General features: G+C 47.1%; 1 protein-coding gene across 1 annotated transcript; it reads right to left on the bottom strand.

Annotated features, from left to right (window-relative positions):
* Nucleotides 1-10,631: 10,631 nt before the first annotated feature.
* rad23aa (RAD23 homolog A, nucleotide excision repair protein a) lies at nt 10,632-15,903 on the bottom strand. Its single transcript, XM_061089844.1, has 9 exons — nt 15,674-15,903; nt 14,677-14,838; nt 14,049-14,245; nt 13,159-13,202; nt 12,339-12,466; nt 12,085-12,172; nt 11,688-11,818; nt 10,873-11,034; nt 10,632-10,775 (listed from the first exon to the last, which is right to left on the bottom strand). The coding sequence occupies exons 1-9, from the start codon at nt 15,737-15,739 to the stop codon at nt 10,662-10,664; spliced, it is 1,092 nt and encodes a 363-aa protein (XP_060945827.1). The 5' UTR covers nt 15,740-15,903; the 3' UTR covers nt 10,632-10,661.
* Nucleotides 15,904-16,979: the final 1,076 nt, after the last annotated feature.

Raw genomic sequence — 16,979 nt, 5'->3', positions numbered from 1 at the left:
AGTCTGTAGCTGCGTAAACTTCTCCTCCACCCCCCCCTCCTCCTTTTCTCCCTTTCTCCGAACGGCGGGGTTTAAAAAAATACAAAAACAACAAAAAAATACAACAAAAAAATACAAAAACAAGAAATACGCAAAGATTTTTTTTGTCTGAGCAGAATGCAGTTAGCTCACATGTTATTCTTGTCTGTACGCTTCACATTGTATTACCATACCCATCTTCTTCAGCTTCTCCATTCAACAGCTAATGTAAGTGAACAAATTACACCACAGGGCTCTGGGCTGTGCTGAGGACAGGGGCCGCTGGGTCGGGGGGGGGCCCATTCGTTGCCCCCCTCCCCCCCATCGCTGGGAGCGAGAACATGTACGGGGGGAGAAAGAGCTCATGGGAACTCTCTGGTTTTGGACGTTGGCGAGGGAGGAGACCTGTAGGACTGCTTGTTTGTAATCCTGTGTTTCTATCTATTTATTTTTTTATAATTGAATCTGGATTTTGCCTTTTTTTGTTTGGGTTGTCGTTGTTTCTGCGTTTATTAGGCGGCAGGAAGACGCTCGTCAGTTAAGCACCTTTCTAGTGGTTGAGTGAGACCAGCTATTTAAAATTTAAAAATAATAAAAAAATAACTCGAAGCACCTTATATCAGCGGACTGGTTCCACAGCACGGAGACTGAGCGGCTCAGCACAACCAGTAGAGATGATCCAGCACCATTGACCAAAGGAACATGGTTCCACTGGTGACTCATAGAGGTAGCACCTTTAAATTTAAATGTCTCAAGAAAAAATTGTATATGTAATATGCAACTCTTTCGTTCTTCTCCATCAATCAAAATGAGGCCAGCAGCAGTATTATCAATCAGCCCTGACCAGTGAACGCGCCACAGTTGAGAAGCCATATCAGAGTTAGTGGTTAGAGGCCGAGCCCAGTCCGACCCGGTGGCAGAACCGTCCGCCCTTTATCTCTCATTCGTTTCCTTGGTTTGTTGTGAACACGTTGTGTAGGATGCGTGGGGCCCAGTTCAGCCTCAAGTAGACCCGGGCCCGGTCAGCCTCAGCCCTTCGTCTCCCAAAACCAGCTCCTCCTCCTCTTCCTCCTCCTCCTCCCTCAGAGCAGCGTCCCCTCCTCAGACACACCTCCCAGAGCCCATGGTGAAATGCATGTGTTAATTACAGTTTCTTTTCCATAATAATGATAAAAAAACACAGTTTGAAGAGAGCAACACCTTTACTTGATTGAATAAAAGGATGTTCTTTACTGTATCCTGTCTATGTGATTATTCCTGTGATGCTCTACTGGAGAAAATACTTTGATTACAGGTAAGTCATTTACATCCTGCTGAAGGAAAAGCATGAAATCAGGATTCATCCCTGTATATAAACAATATTGTTATAGATATCAGGTCACAACATTCTCTGTGGTTTCAAAAAGAGAAAAACACTCACAAAGCATTAGATGTAATAAGTTCCACTGAAATGTGGAGTAGAACTTTACACAAATACTCTAAAGTACTTTGTGAATACTCATAAATGATTAAATAGGAATACATATATATATATGGATATAAATAGGAATATAAATCAATAAAGGTTTGAACCTGTATCAGAGTTCCAGTGTGTAGGATTTAAAAGGGGTCCTGTGGTATTGAAGTAGTTGCAATTTGCAGCTTCACCACTAGATGCCACTAGATCCGACACTGAACCTTTAACATTCATATCTGAAGATTGATCACTTTTGTTTTGTAATTAATGTTAAATATAAATATTAAAGTTAAACCTTAATGTTACATCTAAATGCCTAAAGGTAAATATACATGTTACTCACTAAATATTTGTCTAATATACAAAATTCACACTGGGCAGGGGAAGCACCAAAATAAAAGCTCTGGTGGATCAACTGTTTGACTAATTAGGGCCCGAGCACTGAACGGTGGGAGTTGAAATTGTAAGGATTATTCATAGCGAAGTGAATGGGCTTTTTGAGGGCTTCAACGTGCTCAAAAAGTTTCTAAAGTTTGCAGTAAATTAGAAAGACCATGAACTGAAGCAGCTCTCAGACACAGAGGATCACAGCCAGCTTCTACACAACTACCCCTCACTGTCACCACTCAGTGAATCTACACACTCATCCAGCTTCAGGATCCGTCCTCTGAGGAACTTTGAGGACGTGACAGCAGCTCTGTCACAGGTCAGAGGTCGACTACAGGACATTCTGAGTGAGACAGAGACACAGATTTTACAGGTTGTGTCTCAAGTGGATGTTTTACTGCGACAACCAGAGCCAGAGACCAGAGCTGACTTCTTAAAATATTCACAGGAAATCACACTGGATCCAAACACAGTACACAGACGTCTGTTATTATCTGAGGGAAACAGAAAAGTAACATGGAAGAGTAAAGATCAGTCTTATTCTGATCACCCAGACAGATTCACTGTTGTGCGTCAGGTCCTGAGTAGAGAGAGTCTGACTGGACGTTGTTACTGCGAGGTGAAGAAGAGAGGAGGAGTTTATGTAGCAGTCGCATACAAGAATATCAGCAGAGCAGGAAGCTCATGTGGATTTGGATACAATGATAAATCTTGGTCATTATATTGTGGTGGAGACAGTTATAACTTTTATTACAACAACATCTGGACTCCAGTGTCAGGTCCAGAGTCATCCAGAATAGGAGTGTACCTGGATCACAGTGCAGGTGTTCTGTCCTTCTACAGAGTCTCTGACACCATGACTCTCCTCCACAGAGTCCAGACCACATTCACTCAGCCTCTCTATCCTGGAGATGGGTTTTATTATCCTGAAGCCGCAGCTGAGTTCTGTAAACTCAAATAGACTCGAGTCATATAAAGCAGTGATTTAGATTCTGTGTGTAAATCTTTAACTTCTTTTGTCTCCATGTTTATTGCTCAAAGTTCGTCGTTTACTCCCTTCCTCTCTGACCTCCTCTCTCTGACCTCCTCTCTCACCTCCTCACCCTCCTCTCTCTCACTTCCTCTCCCTCCTCTCTCTCACCTCCTCTCTCACCACCTCTCTCCCTCCTCTCTCTCACCTCCTCTCTCACCTCCTCCCTCCTCTCTCTCACCTCCTCTCTCTCTCCTTCTCTCCCACCTCCTCTCTCACCTCCTCTCTCAACTCCTATCTCACCTCCTCTCCCTCCTCTCTCTCACCTCCTCTATGACCTCCTCTCCCTCCTCTCTCACCTCCTCTCCCTCTCCTCTCTGACCCCCTCTCTGACCTCCTCTCACCTCCTCTCCCTCCTCTCTCTCACCTCCTCTCTCACTTCCTCTCTCACCTCCTCTCTCACCTCCTCTCCCTCCTCTCTCTCACCTCCTCTCTCACTTCCTCTCTCACCTCCTCTGTCACCTCCTCTCCCTCCTCTCTCACCTCCTCTCTCACCTCCTCTCTCTCTCCTCTCTCGCTCATCTCTGACCTCCTCTCTGACCTCCTCTCTATCACCTCCTCTCTCTCTCCTCTCTGACCTCCTCTCTGACCTCCTCTCTAACCTCCTCTCTCACCTCCTCTCTCCCCTCAGCTTTCACCTCCTCTCCCTCCTCTCTCTCACCTCCTCTCTCACCTCCGCTCCCTCCTCTCTCTCACCTCCTCTCTCACTTCCTCTCTCACCTCCTCTCTCACCTCCTCTCTCACCTCCTCTCTCACCTTCTCTCCCTCCTCTCTCACCTCCTCTCTCCCTCCTCTCTCTCACCTCCTCTCTCACCTCCTCTCCCTCCTCTCTCTCACCTCCTCACCACCACCTCTCTATCACCTCCTCTCTCTGTCCTCTCTGACCTCCTCTCTGACCTCCTCTCTGACCTCCTCTCTCACCTCCTCTCTCCCCTCATCTCTCACCTCCTCTCTCTCACCTCCTCTCCCTCCTCTCTCTCAACTCCTATCTCACCTCCTCTCCCTCCTCTCTCTCACCTCCTCTATGACCTCCTCTCCCTCCTCTCTCACCTCCTCTCCCTCCTCTCTCTCACCTCCTCACCAACACCTCTCTATCACCTCCTCTCTCTGTCCTCTCTGACCTCCTCTCTGACCTCCTCTCTGACCTCCTCTCTCACCTCCTCTCTCCCCTCATCTCTCACCTCCTCTCTCTCACCTCCTCTCCCTCCTCTCTCTCAACTCCTATCTCACCTCCTCTCCCTCCTCTCTCTCACCTCCTCTATGACCTCCTCTCCCTCCTCTCTCACCTCCTCTCCCTCTCCTCTCTGACCCCCTCTCTGACCTCCTCTCTCACCTCCTCTCTCCCCTCATCTCTCACCTCCTCTCTCACACCTCCTCTCTCCCCTCCTTTCCCTCCTCTCTCTCACCTCCTCTCCCTCCTCTCTCTCACCTCCTCTCTCACTTCCTCTCTCACCTCCTCTCTCACCTCCTCTCCCTCCTCTCTCTCACCTCCTCTCTCACCTCCTCTCTGTCACCTCCTCTCCCTCCTCTCTCACCTCCTCTCTCACCTCCTCTCTCTCTCCTCTCTCGCTCATCTCTGACCTCCTCTCTGACCTCCTCTCTCACCTCCTCTCTCCCCTCATCTCTCACCTCCTCTCTCTCACCTCCTCTCTGACCTCCTCTCTCATCTCCTCTCTCACCTCCTCTCTCTCACCTCCTCTCCCTGCTCTCCCACCTCCTCTCTCACTTCCTCTCTCACCTCTCCCTCCTCTCTCACCTCCTCTCCCACCTCCTCCCCCTCACCTTCTCTCTCACGTCCTCTCCCTCCTCTCTCACCTCCTCTCTCACGTCCTCTCCCTCCTCTGTCACCTCCTCTCACTCCTCTCTCTCACCTCCTCTAACCTCCTCTCCCTCCTCTCTCTCACCTCCTCTCTCACCTCCTCTCCCTCCTCTCTCTCACCTCCTCTCTCTCACCTCCTCTCCCTCCTCTCTCTCACCTCCTCTCTCACCTCCTCTCCCTCCTCTCTCACTTCCTCTCTCACCTCCTCTCTCCCCTCATCTCTAACCTCCTCTCTCTCACCTCCTCTCTCACCTCCTCTCCCTCCTCTCTCTCACCTCCTCTCTCACCTCCTGTCCTTCCTCTCTCTCACCTCCTCTCTCACCTCCTCTCTGTCCTCTCTCTCACCTCCTCTCCCTCCTCTCTCTCACCTCCTCTCACCTCCTCTCTCTCACCTCCTCTCCCTCCTCTCTCTCACCTCCTCTCTCACTTCCTCTCTCACCTCCTCTCTCTCACCTCCTCTCTCTCTCCTCTCTGACCTCCTCTCTGACCTCCTCTCTCACCTCATCTCTCACCTCCTCTCTCTCACCTCCTCTCCCTCCTCTCTCTCACCTCCTCTCCCTCCTGTCTCTCACCTCCTCTCTCACCTCCTCTCCCTCCTCTCTCTCACCTCCTCTCTCACTTCCTCTCTCACCTCCTCTCTCCCCTCATCTCTAACCTCCTCTCTCACCTCCTCTCTCACCTCCTCTCTCTCTCCTCTCTCGCTCATCTCTGACCTCCTCTCTGACCTCCTCTCTATCACCTCCTCTCTCTCTCCTCTCTGACCTCCTCTCTGACCTCCTCTCTAACCTCCTCTCTCACCTCCTCTCTCCCCTCAGCTTCCACCTCCTCTCTCTCACCTCCTCTCCCTCCTCTCTCTCACCTCCTCTCTCACCTCCGCTCCCTCCTCTCTCTCACCTCCTCTCTCACTTCCTCTCTCACCTCCTCTCTCACCTCCTCTCTCACCTCCTCTCTCACCTTCTCTCCCTCCTCTCTCACCTCCTCTCTCCCTCCTCTCTCTCACCTCCTCTCTCACCTCCTCTCCCTCCTCTCTCTCACCTCCTCTCTCACTTCCTCTCTCACCTCCTCTCTCACCTCCTCTCCCTCCTCTCTCTCACCTCCTCTCTCACTTCCTCTCTCACCTCCTCTGTCACCTCCTCTCCCTCCTCTCTCACCTCCTCTCTCACCTCCTCTCTCTCTCCTCTCTCGCTCATCTCTGACCTCCTCTCTGACCTCCTCTCTATCACCTCCTCTCTCTCTCCTCTCTGACCTACCTCTCTGACCTCCTCTCTAACCTCCTCTCTCACCTCCTCTCTCCCCTCAGCTTCCACCTCCTCTCTCTCACCTCCTCTCCCTCCTGTCTCTCACCTCCTCTCTCACCTCCTCTCCCTCCTCTCTCTCACCTCCTCTCTCACTTCCTCTCTCACCTCCTCTCTCCCCTCATCTCTAACCTCCTCTCTCTCACCTCCTCTCTCACCTCCTCTCTCTCTCCTCTCTCGCTCATCTCTGACCTCCTCTCTGACCTCCTCTCTATCACCTCCTCTCTCTCTCCTCTCTGACCTCCTCTCTGACCTCCTCTCTAACCTCCTCTCTCACCTCCTCTCTCCCCTCAGCTTCCACCTCCTCTCTCTCACCTCCTCTCCCTCCTCTCTCTCACCTCCTCTCTCACCTCCGCTCCCTCCTCTCTCTCACCTCCTCTCTCACTTCCTCTCTCACCTCCTCTCTCACCTCCTCTCTCACCTCCTCTCTCACCTTCTCTCCCTCCTCTCTCACCTCCTCTCTCCCTCCTCTCTCTCACCTCCTCTCTCACCTCCTCTCCCTCCTCTCTCTCACCTCCTCACCACCACCTCTCTATCACCTCCTCTCTCTGTCCTCTCTGACCTCCTCTCTGACCTCCTCTCTGACCTCCTCTCTCACCTCCTCTCTCCCCTCATCTCTCACCTCCTCTCTCTCACCTCCTCTCCCTCCTCTCTCTCAACTCCTATCTCACCTCCTCTCCCTCCTCTCTCTCACCTCCTCTATGACCTCCTCTCCCTCCTCTCTCACCTCCTCTCCCTCTCCTCTCTGACCCCCTCTCTGACCTTCTCTCTCACTTCCTCTCTCACCTCTCCCTCCTCTCTCACCTCCTCTCCCACCTCCTCCCCCTCACCTTCTCTCTCACGTCCTCTCCCTCCTCTCTCACCTCCTCTCTCACCTCCTCTCCCTCCTCTGTCACCTCCTCTCACTTCTCTCTCTCACCTCCTCTAACCTCCTCTCCCTCCTCTCTCTCACCTCCTCTCTCACCTCCTCTCACCTCCTCTCTCACTTCCTCTCTCACCTCCTCTCTCCCCTCATCTCTCACCTCCTCTCTCTCACCTCCTCTCCCTCCTCTCTCTCACCTCCTCTCTCACCTCCTCCCCTTCCTCTCTCTCACCTCCTCTCACCTCCTCTCCCTCCTCTGTCACTTCCTCTCTCACCTCCTCTCTCTCACCTCCTCTCCCTCCTCTCTCTTTCTCCTCTCTAACCTCCTCTCTCACCTCCTCTCTCTCACCTCCTCTCTCACTTCCTCTCTCACCTCCTCTCTCTCACCTCTCTCATCTCCTCTCTCATCTCCTCTCTCACTCCTCTCTCTCACCTCCTCTCTCCCTCCTCTCTGCTCCATAGACGGAGGTAAAGGCCCTTTTAAACTAACAGTGAAAAGATGAGCTGCTAGTGAAGATGTGTTGTCATGACGATAGAGGCTTGTTCAGCTCCGTGATGTTATTTTCTTTATGAATAGAGAGAATCTTTATTAGGGCCGAGCACTGACAGGCACTAACAGGTGAGGCCCTAGCGTAGTGAATTGGCTTTTTGAATTGGCTTTTTGAGGGCTTCAACGTGCTCAAAAATCTTTAAAAGTTTGCAGTAAATTGGAAAGTGGTGAGAATTTACGTATTCTGGAGTATTCGGAAATGGGCGTGGCAAAAGGGCTCAACAGCGCCACCTGGAACGCAGCCCCTAGGTTTTCACATAACCGATCTTCACCATAATCAGGACACAAGTGTATCATGACTATTCATACAAAAAAGCCACAAGGAGCATTATGAAAAACGCTACATGAAGCCCGCCATTTTGGATGTTGTGGCCATTTTGGCCATATTCCGCATTTTTACTTTGACATACTTGTCGTAGGGCTTTCATCAGATCAACTTAAAATAAAGCTGAGTCTAATCAGAGCAAGATGGAGATTTAAAGTTATTCGAATCTCAACTTTTAGTCATACTGTGTGACCGTGGTGTGGCGTCAAAGTTTGATTACACTCCATCAAAACACAGGCTTCTGTATCTCAGGCATATTTGGTCCAATCGAGTCCAAACATGTTAGACAAGAGTTGCGACCTGATGACATCTACAAAGAAATCATGACTTAAAATCACAGCGCCACCTGCTGGCTACAGGAAGTGAAGCATCCATCCTTTCCAACGCAGACAAGAGCGCTTGGTCATCGATCGCTCTCACTTCACCGACCGCAACAGGTTTGAAATTGCCTGTGTGCTCAGGCTCGTTAGGGCTACAACGTAGCCCTAGTTTAGATTTAATATTTAGATTTAAAAAACTTTCTTTCTGAATATATATGAAATGTCAATTTGTATTTTGATTTATTTATTGATAAAACTATTGTCAGCGTTTATCCATGTAACTGGATGTGATTACTGTTTCTAGGCTCAATTAATTAATTACGACTAAGAATACAAGAGTAAACAAACATGTGATATTCAGTGGAAATGAGCCGTCACACCTCTGAGGTTCTTCCTGAGCAGGTGAGTGTTTAAAAGTGTGATGAAGTGCGATGAAGAGGCACAAAGAGTCAGAGACCTGAAAGACTGCTGATATTTAATGTAGCACAGTCTAAGATCATGTTGATGCTGTCGGACAGTAGAGCCCCCCCCCCCCCCCCCCTCACATCCAGGCAGCAGTGAGCGACACAAGCTTCGTCATACAGAGACTTGTCGAGGACACATGTGACAATTACACAGAACAGTCGTCTCAATCGTTGTTTTGTGCGTAGATGAACCTCGACGTGCATCAAGGAGCCGTCACCCACGTGTGAGAAGTCGTCCCGTGAGTTAGAGACATGACACGGGAGTTCGGTTCAGAGGTTTTGAGTTTAAGAGGTGGAACATTTGGACCAGGAGTAAAATATGAATCCAGTTATCAGCTCTTTAATTTCTGTCTCTATATAGGCTTGTTTGTATTTCTTTTTCCACGTCTGTGCTCATTTGTTTGATTCCACATTATAATTATAAGTATTTCTGTAGAGAGGCTGCTGGCTCTGTTCTCACTAATCCATCCATGCAGCTGATTATCCATCTCTGGCTCCACCCCTCATAACAAAAGATCATTTTAAGTTGAAAATGAAAATTTGGACAGTGACAGAGAAGTTAATTTACTGTCATTTTCTTTTATTCAGATTTCAATCTAAGCTTTATCAGAACTTAGACTCAAATCAAAGGGTTTAAAATACAACTTGCCTCAGGTTAGAAAGATGAAGGTACAGTTTTTATCTGACAGAAAAATACAGATGGATTTTGGTTCAGTTTGTTCCCTTAACTTGATTTGTCTTCATGTCTGAAAGATGTGTTACAAAGCAAATGCTTCTCCGGACCCGGTGGCAGAAGGTACGAGGGGAGGAAATCTTTAAGGACGTGTTAATAATACTTGACCAGAAAAGAGAGAATCAATCGCGACACTGATCAATGCACATGCAGATGATTTACTCCTCGTCAGCTTCAAAGAGAAGAATGCATCCAAGATAAATGTGTTTTTATAGTTGATTGATGCAAAGAAACGTGTCCAAACCAAAACAAACAGTTAAAGAGAGCGAGCTGTTAAGTCAAACGTTTTGGTGAAACTGGGCAAAACATATTTTCTGTTTAAATCAGTAAACTCCAAGAACATTCCCACCACCGTTAAATGTCTAATTGGTTTTTAGTTGCGTCTACGAGTCGTTACAACTGACAGGAATAGACCCTAAACGTCCTTCTACTGCATTATTAAATCAGAATAGCAGAAAGTGGGGAGTTAGTGTTAACGAGCACCAGAAGCAATCAGCATAGACAAAATAGTTCCACACATTTGAGTAACCGAAACAGGCAGGCACAGCATTTGCAGGGCTTCTGATTGGCTGAGACCAGACGAGGGGGCGGGACAAAGTGAGCGGAGGAACCAGATTCGCCGTTAGTCAGTTAAGTTTCCTTCTCTCGCCCCCCCCCCCCCTCGACAGACCCACAGTGACATCACCGCGAGGGCGGCCACTCCCCTGCAGCCTCGGACGTTACGCACACGAGGCTCACAGAGGCACACACACACAAGCAGGTTACACACTGATGATGTTGTGGTAGACGTGCAGCAGGTAGAATGTGCTTCCATACAATCTGGCTACAGCATGAACAAAACTTAGAGAATGCAAAAACAGAACATAAAAAAAGATGACGATTACTTTTTTTCCGGGCGTAACTTTATCCGTCTGCACAGGAACACAGACGCACTCACACACAAGCACGCACCCCCACCCCCCCGAATGTTCACAAAGCCTAAAATCAAAAAAAAGTCTAAAATCAAATTATAGATTCTCCCCTAGACAAACCCCACACATTCCATTGGAATTCACGTGGATTTTATAATTCGTCCACACATTTTGCCCCCCCCTCGACCTCTGATAATCCACGTCCGACCTTCCTGCACACCGCCTCCACTTTGTGTACTGTAAGCATGTAAGCCCCCCCCCCATTATAACCTAACCCACCCTGTTTCTCCTCCCCATCCCCGTTGCCACCGCCCCTCCCACCCCACTGCTGGCTCCTCCCCCTCTCCTCCTCTCCTGGTGGGCCGAGCTGAGGTTGGTAGCTGTACAGTAAAATTCGGGGGGGGGATGCCGTCTTTATAATGAGCCGAAGAGGGGAAGGAGGGTCGGGGGGGGGGTGGGGGGTGGGGGAGCAGGAAGGCAGTGATCTGTGTTCAGTCGTCCTCCATTCCCTGGTTGAGGAGAAAGTTGGCGGCCAGGTTCTCGTTCTTCTCGCAGGCGAAGAAGGCCTGGATCACCAGCGGCTCCGGGAAGCCCAACGCTTTTAACTGGAGAGGAAACCACCGGGAGACGGGTTCAACACGAGAAGAGAAGATCTTCACCTGACATGTGATAATATAACATTTAACATCTTCTGTTACTCACCCTTTCGATGGCTTCCTTCTCCTGAGGTGTGACCTGGATGTAGTTGACAGGCGCGCCCTCCTCCCCCGCCGCCCCCATGTCTCCAACCTCTGGTGAGTCTCCTCCCTCCCCCGCTGGCTCGTTCAACATCTGGATGAAGAGCTCCTGATATTGACTGATTTGCTGCAGAAGAAACATAAAGGAGACGAAGTTAGAGTCGAAACTCCTGAAACAGGATTGATTGATTGAATATTTATTTAAGCCTCGGAAAACACATTGAGGGATAAGACCCTCATTTACAATGGTGCCGAGGGAACATTAAAGAGTTGATATATTGCAGAGTTAATATATTGAATAAATAAGAATGAAATAAATATGCATATATATAAATACACAGTTACACAAGGTATGAAAAAATTTGTCAGTATAAGATACTATGGCCAAGTCAACTAGCAGTTACAATCACTGCAGGAGAAGTCAGCTGCACATGAGACCAGACTCGAGAACTCCCTCAATGAAACAAATGAGCACAACCTCAAAGATTGTTGGACCTCATTTCCAAATGTAGGGTGCCTTATAACAGGAAGCTGTCTTTCCCAAGTTAGTGTTAACACGAGGCAGATATAATGAAAGCCAGCTCTGGGAGCGGATATTGTGGGTATTACAATTCCAGCTGATGAAAGGATAATTACTAATTTCCATTAAATCAACTGTTACTAAAAGATCTGTCAACAGATGAAATTGATGTGAAAGGGAAGTGGGATTCGACCGGGAGGGTTCACAGGGGGGACACGTTCCCTTGTGGTCGGACCCCTCAGGGTGTTTGGGTGAGTTACCTGCAGGAGTTGAGGGTTTTCTCTTCCCAGTTGCTGCAGCAGCTGAGGCAGCAGAGCCGGGTTCTGCTGGATGGCCTGTCTCATGTGCTGGAACTGGGGCTGGGTCCGCAGGAATGCAAGTGGATTTTCTCCTGGAGAAAAACACACAATAAAACACAATGTGAGCGATGTGGTGCAAAGCTTGATCCACTGTTTTAATAAACTCTGGATCCACAGCTGGAGAGAACGTGGCATGCGAATGATATACAAGCTTAATATCTGAACAGTGGGAGGAGGTGACGCTTGTGACTACTGTTATTAACACCCCACCAGTACCAGAGTTTATTTTTACACAGCAGACACACACACAGGGCTGAGCTGTAGATATCTTCTGATTACACTGAGCTGCACTCCTCACCTTCTGCTAGAGACGGGGTTTCCGTGGGTCCGGATGCAGGGGCCGGCACTGGTGGGCTACTCTCCTGGACTGGGCTGCTGGGGATACCCTGGACACACAACCACACAACTCTTAATCACACACGTTTACAAACGCAACACTTACATCCAACAAGTGTGTTTAGCAGCCAGACTTGCAGATGGAGAGAGCTGCTCGGTGAGAATGAGTTCATGTGTGTGACTGTGTGTGCGTGTGTGTGTCTGTGTGTGACGTACAGTGAGGAGGTATTCCACAGCTCTGTGGGGGTTGTTGAAACTGGCTCGTAGTGCAGCCACCACTCGCTCCCTTTCATAGCCCATGGACATGATCTCTGTCAGCATCGCCTCGTACTCGGCCCCAGTCACTGAAAACACACAGACAGACACACACAGCGTCAGGAATTTATACACAACTGTTCCTCCTCTAAGAAGCATCTTAAAGTAGACGAGGAGCAAACAGCGAATCCCTTTCAGGCTGAACAGGAGGAGAATCAGATTCTAAACACAGACTTTCACACAGTATTTCTTTAATAATTCAACAGGCACGACTCTTCAGCTCGACTTCTTATCTACGTTTATTCCAGTCGGTTTCCAGGATTTAAATAACTGTGGGATAAACCTTTTCTATACGTATAAACAACTCAATCTTCAAATGTACAACACAAAATATGGACTTCAAAAGTAGCAGGTCACCTTCTGTTTCATTTTCTATGTACAGTATCTATAAGTGGAACAAATGGGAGACCCCCCCCCTCCACTCTGTTGTACCACAATAAGAGATGGCTTACTTTTGTCACAGCCTAAATATAGGAACAGTATGTATTTCACTGCAGCCTGTAAAGCCCCTGACGCACAGCAGGAACAAGTTCTGGCAGAGCAAGTTTAACCTCGTTTTTTTACACAAGAAATGTGCTGCTGTGACATTAACACAACAACAACACTGTTGATTGTCTCAAATTGTACAATTTATCTTTAACAACACTGAGGGAATTGGCACTGAGGCTATTAGAGTGCTTGTGAATGAGGTGAGTCTGGCAGAGGCCCATCCGTTACCTACCCAGAGCTGAGGAGGCGTCCAGGCCCTGGCTCCCACCACTGGAGCTGCAAAGCATGGAAGGTGAAGAATGAGACAAACTACACAGATGTTCAACAACTGAAGAATAAACCAACATCTACTCCAGATCACTGGTGGTTAATATGTAAAATGCTTATCTTAAATAACTTGGGGAAGACAGCTTTCTGTTATAAGGCGCCCTACATTTGGAATGAGGTCCAAAAATCTTTAAGGTTGTGCTCATTTATTTCATTAAAGGAATTATTGAATCTTATCTCATGTACAGCTGACTTTTCCTATAGTGATTGGAACTGTTAGTTGACTTAACCATAGTATTTTATTGAATCGTCAAAAAATGATTGTTTATGACCTTTTCCCTTTTATTACTGTATATATATATATATATATATATATATATGCATATTTATTTCATTCTTATTTATTTATTTTTTTCTATCAATGTATTAACTCTTCATTGTACCCTCGGCACCATTGTTAATGAGGGTCTTATTCCTCAATGTGTTTTCCGAGGCTTAAATAAATAATCAATCAATCAATATAAAAGGAAATTAGTATAACTGGATTTAATCCAAAACCTTGAATGACTCATGTTATTCTGTTCAACAAATACGTTAAACCACTGTTGTTTCACGCTCTGTTTAAAAACATCTGCACAACCACAATTCATAATAAATCACTGCTCCATCAAATATCATGATGAACATTACAGATAGAGAACATCTGTTCTACATATCAGACATAGTTTGTTTTATCTACTTTTAATTATGATTAAGATCTCTTTTATCTTTTTTCTTCTTCTCGTCATCAGTCAACTACTCAAATCTTTTACTGCAGCTCAGAGAGTTTCACACTACGTGATCCACCGCGTCTACCTGGCTGGTTGTTGTGGTTCTGTCTCTGCGGCACTTGGCTCCTCTTTGGCCTCCTGGGGGGGGGCAGGGGCAGCTGCTGGGGCCGGGGCGGGGGCCGGGGTGGTGGCCGGCACAGCTGTTGACGTGGAGCCAGAGTCCTGCACGGGGGGCTTGGGAGCTTCTGAGGCCGGGGGCACGGCGGCAGCTGCAGGCTTGGCCTTCAGTCGGTTCAGAGGAAGGTGTTGTTAGACTAACAACTTAACAGTGACGAGTAATTAACACGTGCAAATAGGAAAAACATGTGTGAACTGAGAAAACAACTTCGACAATTGGATGACACATGCAAATACAGAGACGTGCTGGAAATAACAGAAACGTTTCCAGCGTAGTCATAGTTCAATGTTTGGTGAAGTTCCTTTAACACTGACGAGAATCAGACTTCTATAACTTCCCCTGTAAAACATTTCCGTGTTGTTTGCTACTTGCAGCTTGTTTACGTCGTCAAATTGATTAAGATGTTTTCTAAATTTGCACATGTTATTTGTTGAGGTCTCTCGGCCACCGTAGAAATCGGCCGAGGTGTTTTAATATCTGTGACTTGGGGATTTAACCCTCTATTCAGTCCTTTGTACATTTGATCATATCTCACCTTTGACACCATCACCACCACGAAGTTCTTCTCGTCGATCTTGTAGTCCTTGATGGGCGTGTCGTCCTGCAGGATCTTCCCGGCGTAGATCAGCTTCTGGCCAGACACGGGGAAGTTGTCTTTACCTCTTTCTGCTTCTATCTTCTCTTTCAACGCCTTCACCTGATGAAGAGGAGGAGGAGGAATCACACTGTTAAACAAACCTCAAGTTTTATTTATTAATAATCCAGTCTTCGTCACCTGTTTGAATTTATATTCTGGATTATTGTGGAAGTACATGTAAACTGTCTGGACGGATCATGACTGTGCTGACAGTGTCACACAGCATGACACAGTAGTACACACATCATGTACTTTAAGGTGTAGAGCACACAACAAAAATGCACAATCTTCACAATGAGGGATACAAACAACGTGTCAGCAACACACGGACCAACAAACTTTACTGTTTATCCAACGTTTGCTTTCGCTAGTTGCAGGACAAGAGTGTGAGCATGCTAACAAACTTAGCTAGCTTCTCCCCCCAGTACAATGCTAGCCGTAATTGTTGTGCGCGTTAGCATTAGCATTGTGGACAGGTTCGATTCCCAGTACAAAAGTGACAGTGGCGCATCCGCTCACTCCTCGGTTGTCGCCGAAGCAGGAAAAACAACCACGACACGAACCGGAACCGACGAAGAATACGTCTGTCGCCATGACTTTGTTAGCAGGCTAATCGGCTAGCTAGCATGCTAACGTATGCTAGTGCATATGTTAGCATGCTAGCTAGCCGAGGGTTTCGCGATGTGTTCCGTCCTATTTTCGTGTGTTTTTCTTAATAATGTGAGCTTGAGGCTAAACGCTAACACATCGCGTTGTTCTCTGATTATCGACACCGAGCGAAACTGCCGAGTCACCGCGACAAGTTTAAAAAAAGCACCAGACTCCGCAGCTAGTATGGTTAGCTACAGTTAGCATTGTTAGCTACAGTTAGCACGTTAGCCATGTAGCTTCTCACCGTCTGCTCGGGGTCTATCTGGATCTGGATGGTCTGCTGCTGCAGGGTCTTCAGGGTGATCTGCATGGCGGCGGCAGGGTGGGCTTCCCTCGGGGGGGACACACACGGGACCTCGCCGGGAGGCTACTTCCTCTGGGAGCTCGTGGTTTCTGGGGAGATCTCAACTAGCCGAGAAATGTGTACATCCATGAGCTCTCAGCAAATCGCCATCTTTGGTGACAAGTTGCTGTTGAGGCGAGAAACGCTGGAAACTGCGAGATCTCGTTCAGAGAGACGAGAGTATGGTGAGTGAGACTCCTGCTGAGGTACAAGTACACACACTGAGTAGTAGAAGTAGAGGCACACGTTCAAAAGGACTCGGGTCAACCTCTGCACTCAAGTAGAAGTATTAAAGTACAGGTTCTTAAATGTACTCACAAGTATAAAAGTACAGGTACATGTGCTCAAAATGACTCAAGTAAAAGGACAAGCACTTATTCAACCTCAGGACTCATATGTATTAAAATACAGGTACACATGTTCAAAGGAACTCGGGTAATCCTTTGTACTAAAGTAAAACTATCAAAGTACATTTACATGTGTTCATAATTACTCAAGTAAAAGTACAAGTGCGGATTCAACCCTCTGATTCAATGTTAGTGCTTACCAAAGAGCATTGATTGAGTAAATAAAAACATGAAATGTGTATTTTATTAATTTAAACAATGCATTGGATGCAACAGACGTCAGTTTGTTTAAATTACAAGATTGTTTTCTTTTAGATTTGGCACATTAATCTTTACACTATAGCAATGACGTTGTTTTCAAAGGATAATTAAAGGAGTCCATTGGGTGGTATAGAGATAACTTTATAATAAATGATTAAACTTGTTCAGCTGAGGTCTGCTGTCTGGCCACAAGGAGGAGCTGTTGTGTCAGCTGACTTCCAGGAGTTTATGAAGAATTTGACAGTGACTTTGACTGATAATGAACATCTGGATGAAAAAGCATCAACTGCTCAGTTCAAATAGTAAAACTCACCACTGTCACACATCGGAAGGACCAGATGTGTTAGGTACTTTACACAATACATTTTCCTAATTTAATTAGTGTTTGATTGAATGACCACTCAGCAACATTATTTTTATCAAGGTGACATTAACCGTCCTCTGGTGTTTGCTCATGTTTATATTGATCTTTAATTCGTGACTCTGTATTTCCTGATAAAGGACTTTCCTTGTTGCTGTTATTTTAAGTATTACAATTAAAATAAAATCTGCTGTTTGCTTCTCCAAATATTTCCACATTAACTGAATATGTTTGGATC

This window comes from Limanda limanda, chromosome 17, assembly GCF_963576545.1.
Source record: "Limanda limanda chromosome 17, fLimLim1.1, whole genome shotgun sequence".
NCBI classification, from domain to species: Eukaryota; Metazoa; Chordata; class Actinopteri; order Pleuronectiformes; family Pleuronectidae; genus Limanda; species Limanda limanda.
The sequence above is the reverse complement of the archived record's forward strand: the minus strand, read 5'-3'. Positions and strand labels throughout refer to the sequence as shown.